Source organism: Lactuca virosa, chromosome 1 (genome assembly GCF_052849685.1).
Source record: "Lactuca virosa cultivar CGN04683 chromosome 1, Lactuca_virosa_CGN04683_v6, whole genome shotgun sequence".
Lineage (NCBI taxonomy): Eukaryota > Viridiplantae > Streptophyta > Magnoliopsida > Asterales > Asteraceae > Lactuca > Lactuca virosa.
The window spans coordinates 77,457,844-77,483,919 of record NC_136426.1 but is presented as its reverse complement, the minus strand read 5'-3'; the positions used below and the strand labels follow the sequence as shown (position 1 = coordinate 77,483,919).

Below are 26,076 nucleotides of genomic sequence, written 5' to 3'. Positions count from 1 at the left end.
TTTAAATAAATAAACAAAAGAAACTAATAAACTTTAATTTAAAACTTTTGAAATTAGAACGTAAACTAATTAATGAAATTGATGTCCATTTATTACTATATTTATTGTAATTATTACATTAAAATATTATATAGAATTTAATTAAATAGGAAAACCCATAAAATGAGATGTGGAAAACAATTAATTCAAAATTATTACAAATTGACATTTGTCAAATTGAAGGAAAGCATGTCATGTGACAAAAAAGTTCTTTATTTATTAGAGAGGATGTGTTTAAGAATTATCATTAAATTCATTATTTCAAAGAAAAAAAATATATTAGTTTCATATATGAATATATGATTACCATTAAACTAATTTTTACATATTTAATTATTTTTACTTTTTCCGACCATCATCGGTTTCCTATAATTCCCCACGAACACAATTCCAAACAAAAAAAAACACAATTTTACTCGTTTATTTTTTTTAAAAAAATTACAAAACACACGGTCTCCTCCTTTTCATTTTCAGTAAACTCTCCCACATCCTTTATGTCGAAATATCAAAGGTTTTTTGTCAAGATTAATATTGTTAAGAATATTTATTATCAGGGTAAAAAGTGTAATTTATTTGGATGTATTTTGTGAGATAATTTCTTGTACAGGGCATGGTTTGTTGTTTTATGCTTCTTCAAGACTGCGGCTCACTATTTGAAATTCTAAATATACACGCAAACTTTTATTCGGGTATGGTTCAGGGTTTGGATCCGGGTTAAACCGGACTTGAACCGGATGTTGTACCTGAGGTATATATACTTGTTTGCAGCTAAGATGGATCATTTTTTCATAACACACACTTTGCATAAGATATTTTAGCTCTCGTTTTTCCACTCGTCTTTTTCGTCTAGATTAGGGTTTCTCTTCTTGTGTCATTGTTGAGTTTGTAATCAGAGTCTTGTATTTTGTTCTTGTTTGAGTGTGAGAGTTTTGTATAGGTGAGGTTTTAGTTGTAAGTTTCCAAAAAATCAACTGGATCTTATTTTTCATTAATGAAAAGACATGTTGATGTTGTGATAATTCGTTATTTGTGTTTTGTTTTAAATTTTTAAAAATGGTATCATAGCAGGTTTAAGTCCTGCGTCGTTTTTTGTTCATTTGATTATTGTTCCTGAGTCGAGTTAGGGTTTTCTTCTCTTCTTCGAGTTAGGGTTTCTTTTGTTCATTGAGTTAGGGTTTCGGTCTTTTATCGAGTCTTCTTCTCGATCTGTGTTCTGATTCGGATTAAATCGGGGTTGTTCCTGGTTGTTCTTTGATGTGGTTCTGTAAACTTCATCTCAGACATCGTCCTTGCTTGAGAGTAAACATTGGCTTGAGAGTAAACGTTAGATCTAACATATTGTTACCTCTAACGGCCAACGTTAAGCCACGGTCAACCTCAAGAGGTCAAACGGTGCAATCTGAGTGGTTCCTGGTGTTCGTTGGCATTTGAATGTCGTTTCTGTTCAGTGTTAAGTCTATCGATCTTAATAGACCTAACGATAAACTACTTTGTTGTTTTGTAGAGCGTATTTATGGAGCACTGTAAGTTTCACACGCTCTATCACTTGTTTGTTCAGGTTATATCTTGGGAGTTTATCTGTTATCTTGATTTTTATTGTTGTGATCACTACAATGTATTGATAATTGAAGGTTGTTGGTCCTGTTTCTGTATTAGCTTGTATTCCCCTTGAAAAGTGGTTAGAGTCTGGTCCACTACAGACGTTGGTTTAGCCAAGGGAACTCAGCCTGTTTTTCTCATAGGTTGTATTAGTCATGGTTAAAGAAGCTCTAACTCCTGGATCTGGATCTAGAAGAAAGAGTCCAAATCATTATGATTTTGATGATCCTCTTTTCTTACGTCCATCTGATAATGGTGTTGTTTCTATTATTTCCTATAAACTGACTGGTACTGAGAACTTTTTAGAATATGGAAAAGCTCTATTACTAGGGATCTAAAAGGAAGAAATAAGATAGGATTTGTTGATAAGACTTTTCCTAAACCAGTTGCAGATGAAACTAAAATTCGTAAATGGGAACGTGTAAATGTTGTTGTGTGTTCTTGGATTTTAGGTTCAATTTATGAGTCTTTGCATGCTAATCATGCTTGTGCTGAAGTTGCTTCTGATATTTGGTCTGAATTAAATGAGACTTACCACAAAGCTGATGGTCCAGTTGTTTTTAATATTCACCAGTTAATTCTCTTACTCAAAGTGGTTTAATTGTATCTAAATATTATGGTAAGCTTGATGCTTTTATGGAAAGAGTTTGTTGGTCTTGTTAATTTGACTGAATGTACATGTAAAGCCTTTGCTCAATTTAGTAATCATTCAAAATTAATGAAACTGATGCAGCTTTTGTCTGGCTTGGATGATACATTTAGTCAAGTTAAAAGTCATATATTGCTTATGGAACCACTTCCTATTGTTAAAACTGCTTTTCCTATAGTTTCTCGTGAGGAATCACGTCAAAAGGGTGGTTCTATTGTCCAAAATTCCACAAAGCCTCAGGCATCTGCCTTTGCTGGAAAATTTAATGATCAGAAAAAAGAAAAAAAAACAAGTTTCGTGGAAATTCAAATTTACAATGCAAACATTATGGTCTGAAGGGACATACCATTGAGAAATGTTATAAGATCATTGGGTATCCCAAGGACTTTAAGTTTAAAAATTATAATCAAAATGCTAATAGATCTATTTATGAGAATGTATGTTTATCTACTTATATTGATGTTGATTGGGCTAAGTGTGTCACCTCTAGAAGGTCTGTTACAGGATATTGTGTTTATTTTGGTAAATCTATAATATCTTGGAAAAGTAAAAAAACAAGATATTGTCTCAAGGTCTTTGACTGAATTTGAATATAGAGCTTTAGCCTCTGTTACATGAGAGATAATGTGGATTTTGAAATTATATTTTGATTTAGAAGTTAAGGATTTCTTTCCTGTAAAAGTGTTTTGTGATATGATTTAGCCATTAAATTGGCTCTTAATCCTATGTTTCATGAAAAAACAAAACATTTTGATGTTGATGTGCATTTTGTTAGAGACAGAGCTTCAAAAGGGATTCTAAAAATTGTTAAGATTGCTTCATAAAATCAGAGGGCTGATATTTTTACTAAATTTTTACCAACTAAACAACATAATTTTTTGTGTTTTCAGTTGGGGTTGTTTGATCCATTTAAAGTAGATTGATTTTTGGTTATCTTCCCTCAATGTTAATCTTAAGAGGGGGGGGGGGGGGGGGTTGAAATATCAAAGATTTTTTTGTCAAGATTAACATTAGTAAGAATATTTATTATCAGGGTAAAAAGTGTAATTTATTTGGGTGTATTTTATGAGTAAATTTCTTGTGCAGGGTGTGGTTTGTTGTTTTATGTTTCTTCAGGACTGCGGCTCATTATTTGGAATTTTGTATATACACGCGGACTTTTATTCGGGTATGGTTTAGGGTTTGGATCCGGGTTAAACCAGACTTGAACTAGATATTATACCCGAGGTATATATACTTGTGTGCAGCTGAGATGGATCATTTTTTCATAACACACAACTTTGCATCAGATATTTTAGCTCTCATTCTTCCACTCGCCTTCTTCATCTAGATCAGGGTTTCTTTTCTTGTGTCATTGTTGAGTCTGTAATCAGAATCTTGTGTTTTGTTCTTATTTGAGTGTGAGAGTTTATGTAGGTGAGGTTTCAATTGTAAGTTTCTTGAAAACCAAATGGATCTTATTTTTCATTAATGAAAATATCTATTGATGTTGTGATAATTCGTTCTTTGTGTTTGTTTAAATTTTTGAACACTTTATTACCGCTCATACCCCTCATGTTTTCGCTCACACTTTTCCATGTTCCTCTCCCTCTCATGCTACTATGTGAAAACCATCTTACCCCGACATCCCTCTCTCGCCTTTCTTTTTGAATCGTGCCACTAGTAATCATATTCGTTTAGTCATGCAACTGTATTACTGGAATCTGAATATGAACCGATCAAAAGTTTGAATCGAGTTATAGATTTGAACTTGAGTTTGAATGAATCGGAGGTTTAAATTTATTTTGTTGCTCGTTGAAACTGGTTTCAGATTAGTTACTTGGTGGTGGTGTAGATGTGTGCATGTGATGACGAATGGTGGTAATGGAAGATGGTGTTTGTTGATGGAGGTGGATAGTGGTCGTAGGAGGTGGAGGATGGTGGTAGGAGTGGATGGTGTTGGACGAAGAAGATGACTGTGACATAATTTAAGATAAGTAAAATATACCCCTGCAAAATTTTCCTACTTTTCATCATACTCATTAGATTATGACAAGTGTGTTATAATCAAAGTATAAAATGAGGAAAGAGAATTAGTAGATTACACTTGGCAATCAATAAATAGGTGGGAGGATGAAATAGGAGGATAAAATAGGAATCAATTTAATTTTCCATAGTTTAAAAATAAATCGTGTATAAAAAAAAAGTTTAATGGTAAATCATATATAAAAAAATAATATTAACCTACAATACCGGATCAAAATATTATATTGAATAACTCATGTTATTTTAATGATAATTTATATACAAAATAAAAGAAAATGATTAAATATGTACAAAATATATTTCACTACTCTACGAATCATTTTTCCAAACTATAATATGCAAGGATTCGCTCCTTTTAGAGGAATGTAATTTTAAAAGTAAATTTCTAATGTAGTCCCTATGATATAATGTTTGTTTTGATTTTGTTCATGAAGAAACTTGTTGCTTTTTTATCATTGTAGACCGATTTTGTTGTGTAAATTTCAAGTTTGTTATTGATAAATTCGACGTAAAACATATTTCCTTATATGTTGTTTTCTTATTAAAATTAAATTTTTCAAAATGATCCATGTATAGTGAAAATAGTACTTTTAAGTCTAAGTTTCAAAAACTTGACATCATATTCTAAAATGGTCGATTTATCCTTCTTTTTGTTCTTTTTTTTGCTAATTCTATTATTTATTATTATTATTTAATTAAGGCCCCACCCATTGAACTTGAGAGTCTTTTCATTGTCTCCATAAATGTAACATGTATGAGTAGTTGGAGATGTACATTAAAAACTCTAAGTGTAAACCCACTTAATCTAAGATTTTTTCTATTAACGTGTTAAAACATTAAAATATTTTAACAATAGATATATCTTGGCAAAATGGTATATAAGGGCATCACAAAACCAATATAACTATATAAGAAGAAAAATAAAATATAAATACTATTTTAAACATAAAATAGTATGTTAAATTTGGAAAGTCTAATGAATAATATCGAGTTAGACATTATAAGTACAATATATAAAAGAATATGAAATTTTATACAAATGTAAACCCTCATACTTTATCAAAACACAAAAACTTCGTTTTTAGGAAAATTTTGCATATGTTAAAGTGCATTATTATAACATCATAAACTTCAACAAAACATTTAAAAGAGAAAACAATGTAATAATGTTGTGCAGAATATGAAAACAAGCCAATAAACCCCAAGTCACCTCACCATCCTTAGGTTACTAAGGATCATATTTTCTTAATAAGGGAATGATGGTTATACAGAGCATGTGTGGGGAAATAACACAAAACATATGACTTAAATAGAGGCCTGGATGATATAACAATGTAACAACATAATATGTACATATCAACCATCACACAAGTACCACAAGAAGGATTTGCAAGGTCCGACAACATATGTAGGCTTTTTATAATGAGATCTACAACATTATTCACTGTAATGGATATCCAAGTCATTATAATATTTGGATCATAAAAGTCTCGATCCCACCTAAATGGATGCATATGATCATGATTTAACTCCAAACGTTTTAAACATGTTTAAAGCATTAATAAGATGTCCCTAACTATATTTCCTCAATTCTAATTCCAATTTCTCAATATTAAGTCTCCTCTTAGCTAATTTAAATTTGCACCTGCTAAGATTATCATTAAGATCAGAAACTTTCAATCCGTTGTATCTTAGACTTCCACCTAATTCAAAAATATTATCATGCAATTCAGTTAATTCATCATTATAACGAAAAATTAGAATATCTAATGATTTGAGAATAGAGTATACCTTCGCAGTAACCTTGTTTCACAATTCCATGTGCTTTCCTGCACTTTTGGCAGAGAAACACGATTCGATTGAGTTCGCACTGTCTGAGTTTCAATCATCTTCCGAACCACTCCCTTGTTGTTCCAATGAATCAAAATTTCTCACCATCAAACACTTTCCAACTTTCACACCTGCATCAAGAAAGTTAGCAACAAAACATTTCCATGATTTGGTTTGCGAACCTCCTCATCTTCGCAATCAGTAGACCATACTTCAACACGACCATTATCGATCCTCTTCTTCCACAATTCACACTTTTCCCTAAACTTTTGACAATCGGAGTTCTTAAATCTTTTGGACATAATAGGCTTCGTCCTTCTACTTCTCTTTCTTTTCATTTTGCTTTCTAAACATGTATTCTTTTGCAAAATGATTTTTGCCATTAAAGTAGGTTCAATCAAATCCATAATCACCCAATAATTTCTTCTTCTTCTCTTCATCTTTCTGATAGCCTTTTGGGTCTTCATTTTTATTTCTCTCCGAATAGGAAATTTCCTCTGTATCCACTTCCATTGTTGTTTGATCTTGATGAATTGTTGCCTCTAAACTTTGCAAATGAATAATAAAGTGTTTAAGAGCAACTTATTTGATTTAAATGCATATCCAACTTTATAAGTGATAATATATAATTGATGCAGGGTGAATGTTTTTTTATAGTCATATTTTCTTTTAATATTATTATGATTTGATTATTTTAGTTGGGTAACAATTTACTATGATTTAATATGTATTAATTTGAACATTTTATTGTTGTGATATAAACAACTTTGAAATAAAATAATTTCCATTACATAATATATATCATTTAGTGTATGGACAAAGAGATAAATTATTTTTTTGTTAGATTTTACATTCAAATGAAAAAGTTTACGTGGACTGGTCTAATAAGAGATATGACTTATCATTTAGTGAGTTAATTTGATAAATAAATAAGAAAACAAACTATTTTTTTTAAGGAATAAACGAGGAGAAAAAACAAAAATTAATTAATTTTTATAAGTAAATAAGGTGGAAAAAGAAAGGGTTATTTAAAAACAAACTAATTTTTGTAGGGAAACGTTTAAATTTGTTATGGATAAGAGGCAAACGTATAAACCTTCATACATATCTCATTTTATTTTTGTAAATTTTAATTAAGGGTAAAAATATAAAAACAATTTTAATTTAAGTGGAAGCATCAAATTAACAGGTGCAAATATCACCTCCCATTATATTATGGTAGAAATTGTATTTTCATATGTTACGATGTTTATTATAAGCAAAATGGTATGTAAAGATGTCCACGTATGTTATCATTTATTAATATATTTACGTATGTATTTTGCTTATCATGGACGACATGAACTTTTAATAAAATTGACAAGGGATAATGACTTAAAAGGGTAATATATTTTTTGATTTGTACACGTTTGGTCACTGAGTTTTTTTCGTCCACATTTACCCCCTTCAACTTGTTAAACTGTACACGTCCGGTCTTTATGACCGGTTACTCCAGGTTAGCCGGAAATAGGGTAATATATTTATCATTTTGTATACATTTAGTCCTTAATATTTTTATACACATTTAGTCATTAATATTTTTTTGTTCAAAATAAGTCATTTTTGTTTTTGTATTCATTCATTACTTATGAATGACATCTTTTGGTTTTCTCACGACATCTTACATGGGACAATCATTGATGAAGTGTGTGGGGTTGTTGATGTTTGTGTGTAACGTCTCCTTTTCACAACCAAAAATTTTTATTTTTAAATAAGGCAAAACTCCCTAATTATAAATTCATTATTAAGAAAAAAACGTTTATTCCAAAATACATTTATCGAAAATCAGAGTAATATAAGAAATGCAGAATCCTCAAAACTGCTGATGAGTGTGTACAGTCCTGTCTTCGCCTTCCCACGATGAACGATAGAACCTGAAAACATAAACAATTGAGTAAGCACAAAGCTTAGTGAGTTTCTCCCAAAATACTTCATACAACAAACGTATTATCATGCATAATGGGCCCACACTCATCAAATTGGAATACCTTGGCCCAATCAGTCATCGGACTGGAATGCCAACATGCAACAGGTCCAGTCAGTCATCAGACTGAATACCCAGGGTTTCTTGGTCTGCCGCCTCAACCAACCGCTCTTCTCGAGCCTCCGTGCATACGACTTATAGTCGGCCCGCACCAAGTATATTGACCTACAACACATAGCAGGACCACCTCAACCTATCCCACTACCATATGGCTATCACACGTATAATGTTGTGAAAAAAACCTAAAGAAATCATTCAAAAGTACTCAATGAGTACAAAAACAAAAATGACTTATTTTGCAACAAAAAAATACTAAGGACTAAATGTGTACAAAAATATTAAGGACTAAATGTGTACAAAGTGAGAAATATATTACCCTATTAAGTCATTTTTACCGGCTAACCTGGAATAACCGGTCATAAGGACTAAATGTGTACAGTTTAACAAGTTGAAGGGGTAAATATGAACGAAAAAAAACTCAATGACCAAATATGTACAAATCGAAAAATATATTGTAACACCCAAAAATTTAAGCCAATTTAAAACGTTTAAAAAAAAAATATTTCAAACCATTAAAATCATTACAACTTTGTTTTTAAAATGTATAATATCATAGTTTTTTTCCCAGAAACATAAACCAAACATGAGGAGCTATACGATCACGCCTTCGCCTTGCTGCGATCCCCTGATGTACCTAAAACAATAAACTGAAACTGTAAGCCCGAGAGCTTAGTGAGTTCCCCCAAAATACACATACCCACAACAATACACATATAGTCATAACATCATACTATGGGTCCAGTCAACCATCAGGTTTGAATACCCAAGGCCCTTAACCATCCGGTTGGAATATCAACATACTATGGGTCCAATCATCCTCGGGATGGAATACCCTAGGCCCACAACCAACAGGTTGGAATGCCCACATACTATGAGTCCAGTCATCCTCGGGATGGAATACTCACGACCCACAACCAACCGGTTGGAATGCCCAGGTCTATTGGCTTCACAAAGCAGATAAGCCTCAACCGCCAAACAAACATGTGCACATATAACAAATAATCACATAATAGTCTATAGACAATACTTGATCTAACGGATCATACCACATAGCACATAACACCATCCTCTCTACCAGGATGCCGATCTAACAGGTCATACCAAATATCATATGATATTATCCTACCCTCTAGGATACCGATCCAACAGATCATACTAGCATAACATAACCATGTAACAATCCAAATGGTCGGCCTTGGTGTCTTAGACCCTTGAGTATAGTGAGGATAACTCACATCGCAAGTAGCTCGGAAGGTAGCGTCAAACTCCTCCAAAAGTAGCTCCAACTCCCACACCTATATTCACCAATGTCCTTTGCTATCAACATTCAATTTACCAAAATACCCTCAAAAGTCAAGAAATTCGCAATTCTCCAACTAATTCAGAAAATTCTCCCACATCTGTCAAAAATAATTTTCAAGATGCTCAAGATCCTTTTGATGATCCATTTGCAGATTAATTAAATTTTTAATTTTGGTGTTATACCTTCAATGTAAGGTATTCTTTCATTTCGTATTTCACCCTCCACCCTTGGTGTCATACCTTTTTAGGTATTTTGCAAAAGTGTTTGTTATTCAAGGGGGGGTAGTACTACGTGTTATCAAATTGTGTTAGTATTTATTCAACTGTTATCAAGTTTATACACTGTGTGAGTACATCTATTATCAAAGATATTATCAAATCCTCTGCAGAGATAAGATGTTAAATTATTACAAGAAAACAAACAACTTTTACAAAGATGAAAGAAGATGCTCCATTATCGCAAAAGAAGATTTTCCATTATCAAAAAATGACAAAATATGATGCCAATTTGTCAAAAGCTTTACAGTTTTGTCTGCCACATCTACACTCCGACAAAGGCAAGTTGATTCAATAATTCTCAAGATTGATCCGGTAATCCTTCGGTTTCCCGTTTCAAGATATTTCAAGACTCCAAGACTCCTATATATTGAGGAGATATGTTTTAATTAGAATCATCTCTAGGTTCTCTAAAAATTTCTCTCATTAAATTTCTCTCTAATGTTTAGTTCATGTCTTAGAAAAGTGTTCTCCTATCTACTTCTAGATGTTCAAAATCTTTAGATTTTCAAATCATACTTGCTCCAGACGGATGCTCTGATTGTAATTTAAAAGAAGGTAATATATAAAGAATTTTATTCAATTGTTGTATTATCTCTATGGCAATCTCATTTCGAGTTATTCTAACTATTAATTCTACAAAGTTTGAAATTTTTGTTAAAATAATACTCGCATTTAATAATAATCAAGTTAATCAAATTCATGCTTGAAATATTTAGATAACTTTTGTTCTTTTATTATTCATCATGTCTGATTCAAAGATACAAGCTAATCGTCATTATTATTGTAATCAATTAAAAGCTTTACAAGTTCTAATCAGTAATCATAAGTTTATAAGCAAAGATAGAAAACAGTTTTATAAACTAATGTATGATTTTTATCATCAAAAAATATCTGAAACTACTTGTTAATTTGTTCCGCAACCAAATGGTTTGTTGAATAAATAGTTCTTTGAATTTAGAAAATCCTTTGAGAATTTCAGTGGGTAAACAAATAGGAACAAGTCCCATATAATGATACCAAAGATAGAAAACAGTTTTATAAACTAATGTATGATTTTTATCATCAAAAAATATCTGAAACTACTTGTTAATTTGTTCCGCAACCAAATGGTATCAGAGCTGGTTCTATTTTTGATAGTTATGTATGATATTTGTGTTTGTTATTTGGTTAATTTTTGTTTGAAGAATTTTAAGAAAATTATGAGTTTTGTTAAGAATGATACAGAGACCAGACCAGTGATTGGTTGGATTAGCGTAAGACGTGCAAGTATGGTAAGTCGCGGAGCCAGACCACAATCATCGTTGGGCCGATGCCCTCTCTGTTCATCCTAAATAGAACAAGTAAGTTTTCTTATAAAATCTTTAAACTAAAATTAATCAAATATGAGTAGATTTTCACGCATATTATCTAAAAAATATGATACTGGTAAAAATATCATGAATAAAGAACAAGATTATGATGATAACCATATAAACTCTATTGAAGAAACTATTGATAATATAGAACAAAATTTAAATGATTGGACTATACCTAAAACAAATATAAATACAATTTATAGAATAGGGACTATTTGATTATTTTCAAAGTTACTCAATTAAAATGACTGAACAAACCCTATCTATTGGTCAAGACCAACAAAATATAAATTTGTTATCATCAAGATCTATTTTTGAACATAGACAAAAATATAAATTTCTTCATTTAGGTCTTGTTCAAATTGCTATCAAACCTCTTTTTAGAATTGGTGTCGATGCTCCTGTTCTCTTAATATTAAGAGATAAAAGACATACAGATTTTCAAAATTCTATTTTAGCTATGGCAGAAACAAATATCGCAAATGGACCAATTTATTTTAATTGTTATCCAAATTTTTCTGTAGGATTATTTGACAAAAATATTTTAGACACTTTGGTTTTAACTGTTGAAACAAAGAATTTAGAATTTAAAAATAACTCTAAACCTTTAGCAATCATTTATCGTGTTTGTTATAAAACCATGACAACTACTTTAGAACCAAAAACCCGTTTGTCAAGTCCAAGAAATGAAACAATTATTTACGAAGCAAATACTAATCATACAAAAGTTCATATGCCTAAACGACTTAAATGGTCAGAAATTACTCAATCATGTAATTGGAATTTACAAAATGTTATTGAACCAAAATCTTTAGATTCTTCAAAACAAATTTCAAATATAATTGAGCATAATGATGGCTCAGTTGATATAAATTTTTCTTCTATAAATTTTTCATCATCTAGATTTTCTACTAATTCTATTCCTGAAATTGGTACTTCTAAATCTTCGTTTTCAAAATCAAAGTCTTTAAATTTAAAAACTGTTGACTATTCTAGTTCTATTCCTAAACCTCTTTATCAAGAAGATCAAACTAGTGATACAAGTTTACCAAGTCCTACTAAATCTGATTTTATTAATGAACTTCAAAATTATAGACAACAATTATGAGTAATAAAGTTCAAATAAATTGTAATTCTTTAAACAGAAATAGAGTTACTGCTATTAAAAGATTAAGAAATTCAATAAAAATATTTAAAAAACTCTTACAAGAAAAGGTATTAGAATTAAAAAATATAAATTTAATAATTAATGATAAGGAACTATTAGAATTAGAACAAGAAATTAATAACATAAAAGCAGTATTAAAAACCTTTAATATACATCTTGATAATTATTTAACAAATTTATCTAAATATACGTGTTAATGAGTTCTAAAAGACAGATTAGTTGTTGTAATAATAATACTTTTTGGAATAATTTATTAAAGACTAGATGGCAAATTATTGCAAGCGTTTCTAAAGAAATAAATAGAATTAAACAACTTAAAGAAGACGAAGAAATTAAATTATCTAATATTGAAAAGGACACATATAATTATAATATTCAAAAGGAAATAATATATTGTTTATCAAAAATGATTAAAAATAAATATATTGTTATTAGTGCTCAACTTAGTATTATTAAAAATATATCTTTCAGAATAAATCAATCAACTTGTTAAAATGAATATTAATATAGATATTTCTAAAATACCTTCATATGTTAATTTTGATTATTTAAAAGAAGAAGAATATTATAAAGATTATAATAATACAAAAAGAATTTGGCATGAAGAAAACTTTTCATATTATATAAGATTTTTACATTTTGGTCTTTGGGAAGATTATGTTTTATCAAATCAAATTCACTCTCCGTTTTTTCAATGGTTCGAATTGATTTATGTTCCTAAACATAATATAGATTATCCTTTTAAAATGCAAACTGTTTTTCCTGTTTCTTCAAAAACATACAAGGATGTTATTACTAATCAAGAAATTATTTCTGAATATCCGCCAAAAAAGGAAATCATTATTGATAATAATTTTATTGCAACTCCTTTAGTTAAAGTTCCGAGTCAGATAACAAATGAAAAATGTTTTCAAAATATTATTTATCAAAATAATTATTCGAATGAAACTCTTTTAACTATTTCAGATCAACTAAATAGGATTGGAGAAAATACTATAAATTTACAGTTATCAAAAGAAAATAAAATTGAAACAAAAAATTTTTATAATAATATAGCAAGCTCTAGTAATGTCAGCTTTATTCCTCATCAAATAAATGGAAATTTTAATCTTGGAAATAAAGATTTAATTGATGAATTAGAAAAAAGACTTACTAATTTTCGTATTTCAAAAAACGTATCTATAAATATGTTAAAAACAAATAATGACTCTTTTGACGAATCTGACGAAAGTAATAATGAAAGTGAATTAAATTTAGACAATCTTACTCAACAATTCATAAATGATAATGATGATATAAATCAGCTTACAAATGATTTTTCAAGATTAAATAAGATTAATTCTTTTGGTAATAATCCAAAACCAACTATTAAAAATTATTGGAATAGACCTTCTCTTCCTGATGTTCAAATTGAAGAAAGAGCTTTTCAATATGATCGTTCAGCTTACGATGATACCTCTGTTTACGAATGGAATATCGATGGTAACTCTGAACATCAAATTCTTAATATTGTTCAAGAAATGACCATGGCAGCTAATGCTTACAAGTCTCACAATAATACTCAACTTCAAATTGTTAATATTATTATTTATGGGTTTACTGGTACTCTTAAAGGTTGGTGGGATTTCTATATTACACCAGAAGAAAAGAATTTTATAATGACTGCTAAGAAAACCGTTATAAAACAAGAAAATAATTTACCTATTCAAACTCAAGAAGATGATATGGTTAATACTTTAATTTTTGCTATAATCAAAAACTTTGTAGGAGATCCTACTACTTTTCAAGAAAGAACTTCTGAAATTCTAATGAACTTACATTGTAGAAAATTAACTGATTTCAGATGGTACAAAGATAATTATCTCGTTAAAGTTTTTTCAAGACCTGATTGTAAAGAATCTTATTGGAAAGAACGTTTTATTGCTGGACTTCCAAAACTTTTTGCCGAAAGAATTAGACAAAAATTAAGAGAAAATTTTAATAATACAATTCCTTATCAAAACCTAACTGGAGATTTAATTAATTATATTAATAAAGAAGGATTAGCTATTTGTGCTGACCTTAGATTTAAAGAAAAACTAAAAAAGGATAGAATTAATAGTAAAAATGAATTAGGAAATTTTTGTCAACAATATGGTTATCAACCATTAACAGGTCCGTCTACTTCAAAAACCAAAAAATATAATAAAAAGTCTTCAAAATATTTCAAGAAAAAGAAATATAATAAAACAGAAAATTATAAGAATTATAAGAAAAATAAATTTTCAACATCAAAAAACCCTTATAAACAATCTAATAAAAAATCTAAAAGAAAATCAAAAGACATTATTATTTGCCATAAATGTGGTCGTAATGGTCATAATGCTAATAATTGTTATGCAAAAACAAAAATGAATGAATTAAATATTTCGGAAGAATTAAAAGAACAAATTAGAAAAATTATGTTAAATTCTGATTCCAATTCTGATTCTAGTTTTTCCGATTTTCAAGAAAATGATTTAAACATTTTAGAGCAAAATAGTTCAAGTTCGGAAGAATCTGATACATGCGAATGTGTTGGAAAATGTAATTGTAATTATTCAATTAATGTCCTTACAAACAATGACAAAGATCTTTTAAAAAATTTAGATTCCATTAAAGATAAAAATATCCAAGAACTGTTAATAAAACAAATGCTTAATAAGAATGAAAATTCTGTTTCAGAAAATACAAAATTTTTTAATTTAAAGGACATATATGAACGATTTTCTGAAACAAAACCCATTTCCATGCAAGAACTTCAAGAAGAATTAAAATCAGTTAAACAAGACATAAAAGAAATTAAAGGCAAAATTATAACTCTTGAAAAGGGAAAAAATATTATTAATTCACAAAATAATGATAATAAAGATGAAAAGGTTATCGAAAGAATTATAAATGATCAAATTTCTCAAAAATGGAATACTCAAATAACTTTAGTAAAGGATAATTTTAAAATGGATATTACTGCTCTAATTGATAGTGGTGCTGATATGAACTGTATACAAGAAGGTATATTTCCCACTCAATTTTATGAAAAAACTTCTTCTAGGCTTACTGGAGCTGAAGGAACCAGTTTAAAAATAAATTATAAAGTTTCCGATGTTCATATTTGTAACAATCAAGATTATTGTTATAAAACTCATTTAATTTTAGTAAAAAATCTTACTTCTCCTTTAATTTTAGGAACACCTTTTATTACTAAATTATATCCTTTTATGGTTCAAGATGATGGAATTATTACTAAAGTTTTTGGAAAAGAAATTATGTTTAAATTTTGTGAACCTCCGTCTTATTCAACTATTAATATTCTTAATTATAAAACAAAACAAGCAAATTACCTTATCAATGAAATTAATGATTTTCGTATACATAATCAATTACAAGATAAGTATATTCAAGACAAAATTATAGCTTTAAAACAAAAGTTTGAAAATAATGTTTGCTCAAATATTCCAAACGCCTTTTGGAACAGAAAACAACATATTGTCAAATTACCTTATATTAAAACTTTTAATGAAAAAGATATTCCTTCAAAATCAAGAGCTATTCATATGAATAATGAATTAGAATCTCATTGTAAAAAAGAAATTCAAGATTTATTGGACAAAAAATTAATTAGACCTTCTAAATCTCCTTGGTCTTGTTCAGCTTTCTATGTTATGAATGCTGCTGAATTAGAAAGAGGATCACCAAGATTAGTTATCAATTATAAACCTTTAAATAAAGTTTTAGATTGGATTAGATATCCTATTCCTAATAAAAGAGATTTATTGAAAAAACTTTATGATTCAAAAATATTTTCAAAATTCGATATGAAATCTGGTTTTTGGCAAATTCAAATTCATGAAGAAGATAAATACAAAACAGGTTTTAATGTTCCTTTTGGACATTATGAGTGGAACGTTATGCCCTTTGGTTTAAAGAATGCTCCTTCTGAATTTCAAAACGTTATGAATGATATTATCATTCCTATAAATAGTTTTTCAATTGTTTATATTGATGATGTTCTTATTTTTTCAAAATCTATTGATCAACATTTCAAACATTTAAATCAGTTTTATGATTTAATTTATAAAAATGGCTTAGCTGTTTCAGCTAAGAAAATGCATTTATTTCAAAATGAAATTAGATTTTTAGGACATAACATTGTTAATAATACTATTAAACCTATTATAAGAAGTTTAGAATTTTCTAATAAATTTCCTGATGAAATTATAGATAAAAAACAACTTCAACGGTTTCTAGGATGTTTAAATTATATTCATGATTTTTTCAAAGATTTAGGAACTCTTTGCAAACCTCTTTATAATAGATTAAAAAATAATCCAGAACCTTGGACTCAAGAACATACTAATATTGTTAAACTTATAAAACAAAAAATTCCTTCTTTACCTTGTTTAAATTTACCACATCCTCATGCTAATATCATAGTCGAAACTGATGCTAGTGATATTGGATTTGGAGGTATTTTAAAACAAAAATTATCAAATTCCTCTGAAGAACAATTGGTTCGTTTTTATTCAGGTGCTTGGAATAATACTCAAAAGAATTACTCAACTGTTAAAAAGGAGATTTTAAGTATTGTTTTATGTATTACTAAATTTGAAGATGATTTATTTATGAAAAAGTTTTTATTAAGAATTGATTGTCAATCTGCAAAATCAATTTTAGAAAAAGATGTTAAAAATATTATTTCTAAACAAATTTTTGCTAGATGGCAAGCATTGTTGGGCAATTTTGATTTCGATATTGAATTTATAAAAGGAGAAAGCAATTCATTACCAGATTTTCTTTCTCGTGAATTTTTGCAGGGAAAATGAGTTCATCGTCTTCCTCCAAGATTGAAGACAAGAAACCAGTTAATCAAAAGCTTGTTCCTTTCTCAAGTCAAAATCGTTTTTCCCCATTAACTCCAATTGCAAAAAATTCTCAACTTTATTCAAACATGCTACAATCAAAACTAGCTACTCCAAACATTTTTCCAGTTCAATCAGTTAGCCCTTTTTCAAAACCTATTCCTTCTGAAACACAAATTTCAACAAATCCTAAACCTACAAATAAAGCCCCTTATGTTCTCAATCCAAATCTCTTGAAAATCCAAATACTTGAAGATTCTCAAATTCTTAAGCTTAATCAAGGTTTTCATGTTCTTACTGAACACCTCTTTGGTCGAGGAAAAACCTTTCATGAAAACTCTTACAAATCTCGAGAATATTATCAAACCATTCTACAAGAATCTGGATCTGTTCAGATTGATCACCGTTCTAATAATAAGGAATGATCTATTGATTTTAGCAAAGCCCGAATTCTTAAAATCATTTCTCCAGAAAATTGGTCATCCAATCTTTCCTTCGAAAAACCCCTTTATCAATTCCCTGCTTATCCAAGATATTCATATTATGATTACCAAGAAGCTTGGACTAAAGCATTTTTTCTTCGAAACTATTCTCATTCATGGTTCATTTTCTTTGATAAAAATTTCAACTGTGAATACCCCAGATGGTTTGTCAATTGGTATCGTTATATGGGACTTGTTCCTATTTGTTTACCCACTGAAATTCTCAAAGGATTTTCTAAATTCAAAGAACTATTTATTCAACAAATCCCAGAATTTGAATATTTGTTACAGTTCACCATGTTATTCAAAGTTCCATGGATCATGTCCTGGACATTCTCTTATCAAGAAGCAACAGACTTAAATCCCCCTTGGCTCAATAGACAATTTCGTCTAAAATGGTGGGATAAAGTCACAATTTCTCAAGCAAACGAGCAGGCTGTTTTCAATCATTATCAATCAATGTATAATCAAAAGCCCGAAATTGAAGCGAATCTTATCAAGAGTCTATCTTCTCCAGATGCTAATCTTATTAGCAAAATTCGTGCCGCTGCAAATTCTTCCCCTGAAGATCTACAACAATTACTTCAAGAAATTCGCAATTCTCCAACTAATTCAGAAAATTCTCCCACATCTGTCAAAAATAATTTTCAAGATGCTCAAGATCCTTTTGATGATCCATTTGCAGATTAATTAAATTTTTAATTTTGGTGTTATACCTTCAATGTAAGGTATTCTTTCATTTCGTATTTCACCCTCCACCCTTGGTGTCATACCTTTTTAGGTATTTTGCAAAAGTGTTTGTTATTCAAGGGGGGGTAGTACTACGTGTTATCAAATTGTGTTAGTATTTATTCAACTGTTATCAAGTTTATACACTGTGTGAGTACATCTATTATCAAAGATATTATCAAATCCTCTGCAGAGATAAGATGTTAAATTATTACAAGAAAACAAACAACTTTTACAAAGATGAAAGAAGATGCTCCATTATCGCAAAAGAAGATTTTCCATTATCAAAAAATGACAAAATATGATGCCAATTTGTCAAAAGCTTTACAGTTTTGTCTGCCACATCTACACTCCGACAAAGGCAAGTTGATTCAATAATTCTCAAGATTGATCCGGTAATCCTTCGGTTTCCCGTTTCAAGATATTTCAAGACTCCAAGACTCCTATATATTGAGGAGATATGTTTTAATTAGAATCATCTCTAGGTTCTCTAAAAATTTCTCTCATTAAATTTCTCTCTAATGTTTAGTTCATGTCTAAGAAAAGTGTTCTCCTATCTACTTCTAGATGTTCAAAATCTTTAGATTTTCAAATCATACTTGCTCCAGACGGATGCTCTGATTGTAATTTAAAAGAAGGTAATATATAAAGAATTTTATTCAATTGTTGTATTATCTCTATGGCAATCTCATTTCGAGTTATTCTAACTATTAATTCTACAAAGTTTGAAATTTTTGTTAAAATAATACTCGCATTTAATAATAATCAAGTTAATCAAATTCATGCTTGAAATATTTAGATAACTTTTGTTCTTTTATTATTCATCATGTCTGATTCAAAGATACAAGCTAATCGTCATTATTATTGTAATCAATTAAAAGCTTTACAAGTTCTAATCAGTAATCATAAGTTTATAAGCAAAGATAGAAAACAGTTTTATAAACTAATGTATGATTTTTATCATCAAAAAATATCTGAAACTACTTGTTAATTTGTTCCGCAACCAAATGATATATATATATATATATATATATATATATATATATATATATATATATATATATATATATATATATATATATATATATATAGGGCTACGTTAATATATTTTCTTACAATTATTGTGTGCTAGAATCCACCAATAGAAATTTATTAAAATTAAAAAATTATTTAATTAAATAAAGATAGATATTAAATGATTTACATAATTGTATGTATATATTAAATGATATCCATAATTATAATTCTCTTTTTATGAAAACTAATTAAATTCGTCATTAACCTCAGTAATAACATTCTTTTAGAATGAATTCACATTTAGGTTTTTATATATGGATTCGTGTTTTATTTCAGAACACAGACACTTAAAATATAATAAAGTTGCATGGAATATAAAGAACGGGACTGTATTCTAGTAGAATACACTCTCATTCTGCTAGAATACAATGTCATTCTTCTAGATACGATTTCATTTTGAAAGAATATTATTGCTGACATTAATGACAAATTTAATTAGTTTCCATAAAAAAGAAATTATAATTATGGATATCATTTAATATACCTATAATTATAGAAATCATTTAATATCTATCTTTATTTGATTAAATAATAATTTAATTTTTTACTAAATTCTTATTGGTGCATTCTAGCACACAATAGATTTGAGAAACATTTAAATCTACCACTCTCTCTCTCTCTCTCTCTCTGTGTGTGTGTGTGTGTGTATATATATATATATATATATATATATATATATATATATATATATATATATATATATAGGGTTGAGATCGGTTGAGAACTCAAAGTTTCCCGAGAACCCGAGAACTAAAAGTGGTGCGTTGGATCAAAAGTAATTCGTTAAGGACATGATTGTCATCTTACCAATCTCATTTATTTAATATATTAATATAAATGTCTAAAAATTAACAAAATAACTCAAAGTTTCGGATTTATTATTTTTTTTTAAAATAATTTTCGATTTTTTAAAAAAAATGGATATTTTTTAATTTTTTTCAAAAAACATGAAGTTTTCAAAAAAAATGAAAAAAAATATTTTTTTAAAAAACTGCATCTTTTTTTCAAAAAAAACTGCATTTTTTCTAAAAAAAATATGTATTTTTTTTTCAAAAAAAACTGCATTTTTTTCCTCAGAAAAACTGCATTTTTTTCAAAAAAATAAAACTACGATTTTTATAAAAAAGTGCAATTTTTTAATAAAAAAATCAACGTTTTAGGTGCATATATGCATATTTTTTCAAATGCATATATGCATATTTCTTATACTATAATATTCGTAAGTAAATTATAAAAAATCTCATTTTTATTAATCAATCTATAAACATAATACAAGTATTTTATTTGATACAAAATAAAATATAAAAAAACTACAAAGATTCACAGTGTTATCATTTCTTCATATCAAGATTTCCATATTTTCTTCAATTTATCACTTTTTACCACTTTAATATTTTCCAAAAATTCTTCAAAATCTACAAGAAAATAAAAAAAATTGATTAATGCAAGAACATGCACATGTATATATCATGTAAAATTCACATGTGATTATATAATGTGATATTCACATGTGATTGTATCTTTTAAGATTTAAATGTGAAATTCACAAGAAATTTTTAAAAAATAATTAACGAAGAACACTTACACAAAATGCATGTGTGCATATAGAGGTAATTCATATGTGATTCACTTGTGATTTACATGTGAATCACATGTAATTCACTTGTGATTTACATGTGAATCACATGCAATTGATATGTGATTCACTTGTGATTACATGTGAATTACATGTGATTAATATGTGAATTACATGTGAATCACATATAATTCATATGTGATTAACTTGTGAATCACATGTCATTCATAGGTAATTCACTTGTAATTTACATGTGAATCACAAATTAATCATATGTGAATTACATGTGAATCACATGTAATTCATATGTGATTTACACGTGAATCACATGTAATTCATATGTGATTTACACGTGAATCACATGTAATTCATATTTACTTGTGAATCACAAGTGAATCATATATGAATTACATATGATTAAAATGCGAGTCACATGTGAATCATATGTGAATTATATGTTATTTACATGTGAATCACATGTAATTCATATGTGATTCACTTGTGATTTACATGTGAATCATATGTAAATTACATGTGATTTACATGTGAATCACATGTAATTCATATGTAAAGTTTGCAACCAAAATACTTCAATAAAATTATATTTTCATTTATATATTATACTAATGGATTAGTTTATTGGTCACCGAATCAGAAATCAATGATAGAACAGAAAATATCTTAAAGATTAATTAAAAGTTTTCCATGATATGGCGCCATTTGAGATTTGGTAACTTTCTATAAAAGGCTTTAAATAAATTGTTAACTTTCCATAGATTTTTCAATGAAAGTTGTTTGAGATTTATGAACTTTCTAGAAAAGCTATTATTTAAAATCTCAAGTGGCTTTCATGGAAAAGTCAACAAATGACAAAATGGTTTTTTTTTTTTTTGGAAAGAAGAGGGAAAATATAAGGGGTTTTGTAGCAATTTGATATGGTGGTGTAGGGTATACCTGTGAATCCTGATATAAGTGTAGGTATTTTAAGGATTCCTTGTGAAATCCACAGTGATAAATGAGAGCACCATAATCTGTAGTTCCATACAATCAGCTTCAAGAATAATAAGCCGCTAACATGCTGTTCAAGAAAAAAAACAAATCACACTATTATAAATTACATGTATCAAACTACAGATGAAAGTAATACAACATATCCATAGAAACCAATATACCACAGTGACTACTTTTGTAATTTATTCTAGAAAGAAACAGTGGTATGAATGCCTAGACCTTAAAAAACAGAAATTCCCTTTTTAGGAAGGGTGAAATGTGATGAAAAATGGCATATATCTACAAGTGACATACCTTCTCCAATTCTTGTTGGTATAAATCTGTTCGATAATATGCAGTTGACAACAGTAAATTTGGATTAAATGAGCCAAACAGACTGCAAAACAACAAAGAAAAATGAAGTCAAATAGGGCGAGAAAACTTTAACAGGTTTTTCCAAATGCAAATTTTTTTTATACGTGATTAATGATGCATTGTCATACATATTGAGCCTCTCAAAGAAAGCTAACGTATAAAATTTGAATCGATCCACAACAGAGACACCAACCTATATGTATCACAATAATCTCTACAGAATTAGCAAGAGAAGCAAAAGAAATCGTGGAGTATTCCTGTATATCAAATTACAAAATTTTGAAGTTGATAGAATCCAGATAATACTCACATCAGAATCTAAGTGATGTGAATATGAGTTTTCCCCTTTCATGCTACTCCCAATAGCTAAAACACCAGGTGAATGGAGCTGAAAATAAAGAAAATATCCACACTGTTTTAGGATTCTCAATAAATTTATGTTTTCATTATTTCAATGCTTTAGGTAAGAAAAGGATCCAGACATGGGAAAAGAGGGTAGCAGCTTGACATATATCTACCATAATCAACAGTTCCTTGAACCTAAAAACATGAACACATAAGAGAACAAGTAAGTTATAATTCCACAACCAATGACAGATGAGATAACATTAAAAATGGGTTCTGACCTACGCTGTTCTTTCATCTGTTTGATTGCATCAGCCAAATCATGACTCTCAAGTTCATCAGAGTCTTGAAATTTCAGAAACTCATCTCCTCCATGTCCTGTCATGTATAGCAGTATATGGCTTCCTTCACCACTCAAAAGACGTTTGGATCTTGGAATAGCATTTTCATGGCGACCTGTTAAAACTCTCAAAAAGTTCTGAACTGCCACTTCATAGCCTCGATAGTCTACCTGACATAACAGTGTACTAAAATCAGCACATATTCTCTAAAAACAGCTATGTAAATAAGTAAAGGGCTGTAGAAATTAATTGGACACAAAAATTGACCTCAACATTATCTCCATACAAGTTAAGCCTATGGTTTTCGTTGTTGAAAACTTGTGCAGGGTATTTGTTTCGGGAATTGCAAGCCATGTCATCTGCTAACATAAGAATGATCCTCTCATCAGGTATCCCTAATCGTTTCACAGTCCTAAACAAGAAGATTAAGAGAAAGAATGACATACAATTGTCAATAGAGCGTAAAGAAGATCAAGTTTTGTTAATCGGGAAGCGAATGGGATGATTACTGGGATTTCGGGTTGGCTCATGTAATTCAACGCCATGGAAGTTAAAAGAGGAGGGAATTTCAGTCCGGCGTAGTTTTCAGGTTGATCGCTGAAAGCGCCACCGCCGAATTCTTGTAATTTCACTGCGTGGTTGAAGAAATCGGAAAGGTTTGTGAGGTCGCATTCGCTGATTTTCACTGATAGTAACGATTCGCTGCAGTTTTTTGCGATGAGTTCTAGATCTTTGAAATCGAACTTAACCAGATTTGTCATGTAGAAGTTTAACGATTTCATGGCTGTGTTACGCAAAGCTAGCTCATGTAACCATTCGCCGTCCTTTTCGACGATTAAGCTCTCTTGTAGATACATAATTCTCAAATTGTTACACCGCTTACCGATTTGGAGTAATCCGTCTGTTGAAAACCTGAGCACAAATCAAGCTTCAAAACCCTAAGTTCTTTACCACGGGTTCGGGTTAATAAATCGATATCGGAATCACGAACAATCATTCACCGGAAATGGATAGATTTCAAGCAATTCAATGAACTCGAGATTTCTCTAACGACCTAATGCTTCATTGTAGATGATCGATTCCACTCCAACTGGACATTCGATAGGACTATCTTCTCCAAATCGACAAGTCAAGATCAGATTCAGAAGAAAACGACCGACCTAATGCTTCATTGTAGATGTTCCGATGAACTATACTCACATCCTGTCACACTTCGACGACGATTTCAGGATTTGAGATCGGAGGTGTGATGAAGGGTAGAGAGAGAGGATCGAGAGAGAGAGAGAGAGATAGAGAGGGAGAGGGAGAGATAGGAGTTGACGTGATTAAATGTCCCTAAAATGTCCCTGATTTATTTTAATAAGATACCCCCGCCCCATTTTATTTTCAGATATTTATGAAAGTGCCATGAAGCATCCTAACCCTCTATTATTTTAATCTAACGGTTATTATTTAGTTCTCGTGTTCTCGTAAAACTTTGAGTTTATATATATATATATATATATATATATATATATATATATATATATATATATATATATATATATATATATATATATGAGAATTTCGTTTCACATTAATCTCTGATAAATTAGACATAAAATTGGGTAACCAATTAAATGAACAATGTCTCTTACGTATCATTTTTTATTATAGTGATTTACTTATTTTAGTGAATAATCTAATAATACATTATATATTAAAATATTTTATGCGAATTAAAATGTTATATAGTTTCAGTTTATTATTAAAAAGTGATGTCTTTATATAGTAAGACAAGTGGATGTTCCTATTACTATAAATAGGAAAAGGTTTTACTATTACTGTGAATTGAAAAAAGATGTTACAAAAATTTGTGATCAATTTATGATTAAAAGATGGTGGCTTTAAATAGTAAGACAAGTGTATGTTACTCTTTACTATAAATAGCAAAATTTTTACTATAATTATTATCTGAAGAAAAAATTGTCATAAAATTTAGTGATCAAGTTTCAATTGAAAGATATGCCGGCTTCAATAAGTAATACAAGTGGATGTTCCAATTACTATAAATGGGAAAAAGATATTTTGGGCACAGATTGCCACGCGCCCGATTTGCGGTGAATCCTTCTCATTATACCACAAATTTTAAAGCAAAATATCAAAATATCATCTGATCCTCTTTATCATATTCCAACAAGATAAGGAATATAGTTCAACTTTTATGTTTATTTTACATTTATAAATAACAACTATAACATCACAACCAAAATTATTGTGTTGAATAAGTAGAAGTAAATCAATAAAAATGCAACCTTTTGCATGAAAATTTATGTAAGGAGAAACTATAGTATATTCATTATATAAATAAGGTTTGTAATACAATGATCAAATACTGTTTTATTTAACTAAAAAGTCAGGCAAACAAACAAGTTTTGGCATAAAAGGGTAAACTGTATCTATGCTGAATCCGATTTTCCAAGGCGAGGTGTACTCATTCCTTACCTTTCATATTTATTCTGCTAATTAGGCACAACCTTATTTTTCTCTCATTCTCCTTTCAAAACCCTAGAATCGGTCGCCCTTCATTTTCCCACACCAATTATATTAATTTTTAATAAATATAAACATTATGATATTATACTATACCAATGCTAAAAATGGAAAGAAGAGAGAAGGAGAACTTCACGGTGGTACCCTTCACACTCACTGCATTGTAGGGTGTGGTGTTCCTCCACCTCTCCCCGCTTCCATATCACCCCCGCCGCATGGTGCGGTGGGGTACTCCTTGTGGTCTAAAAATGACCACTTTCCAGTTTGGTTCTCGGATCAAAAATTGGTCCACCCTAGTTTGATCGTAGGCTCGTAGCAGAAAGCTTTTCAGTTTTGAAAATGATATTAGTTTAATTAAATAAAAGCTAAATGTTACTCGGTTCATAATCTGATTTGAGACCCCAACTACTGATACGCTTAGAC

General features: G+C 29.4%; 1 protein-coding gene across 1 annotated transcript; it reads right to left on the bottom strand.

The window, feature by feature from the left end:
* Positions 1–6,193: 6,193 nt before the first annotated feature.
* On the bottom strand, positions 6,194–23,536 carry LOC145115473 (GPI-anchor transamidase-like). Its single transcript, XM_079051768.1, has 9 exons — positions 23,389–23,536; positions 23,062–23,291; positions 22,918–22,975; positions 22,746–22,823; positions 22,540–22,628; positions 22,376–22,457; positions 22,025–22,148; positions 6,556–6,684; positions 6,194–6,273 (listed from the first exon to the last, which is right to left on the bottom strand). Exons 1-9 carry the CDS (start codon positions 23,488–23,490, stop codon positions 6,194–6,196), a joined length of 972 nt encoding a protein of 323 aa, XP_078907894.1. The 5' UTR covers positions 23,491–23,536.
* Between the last annotated feature and the right edge of the window lie 2,540 nt (positions 23,537–26,076).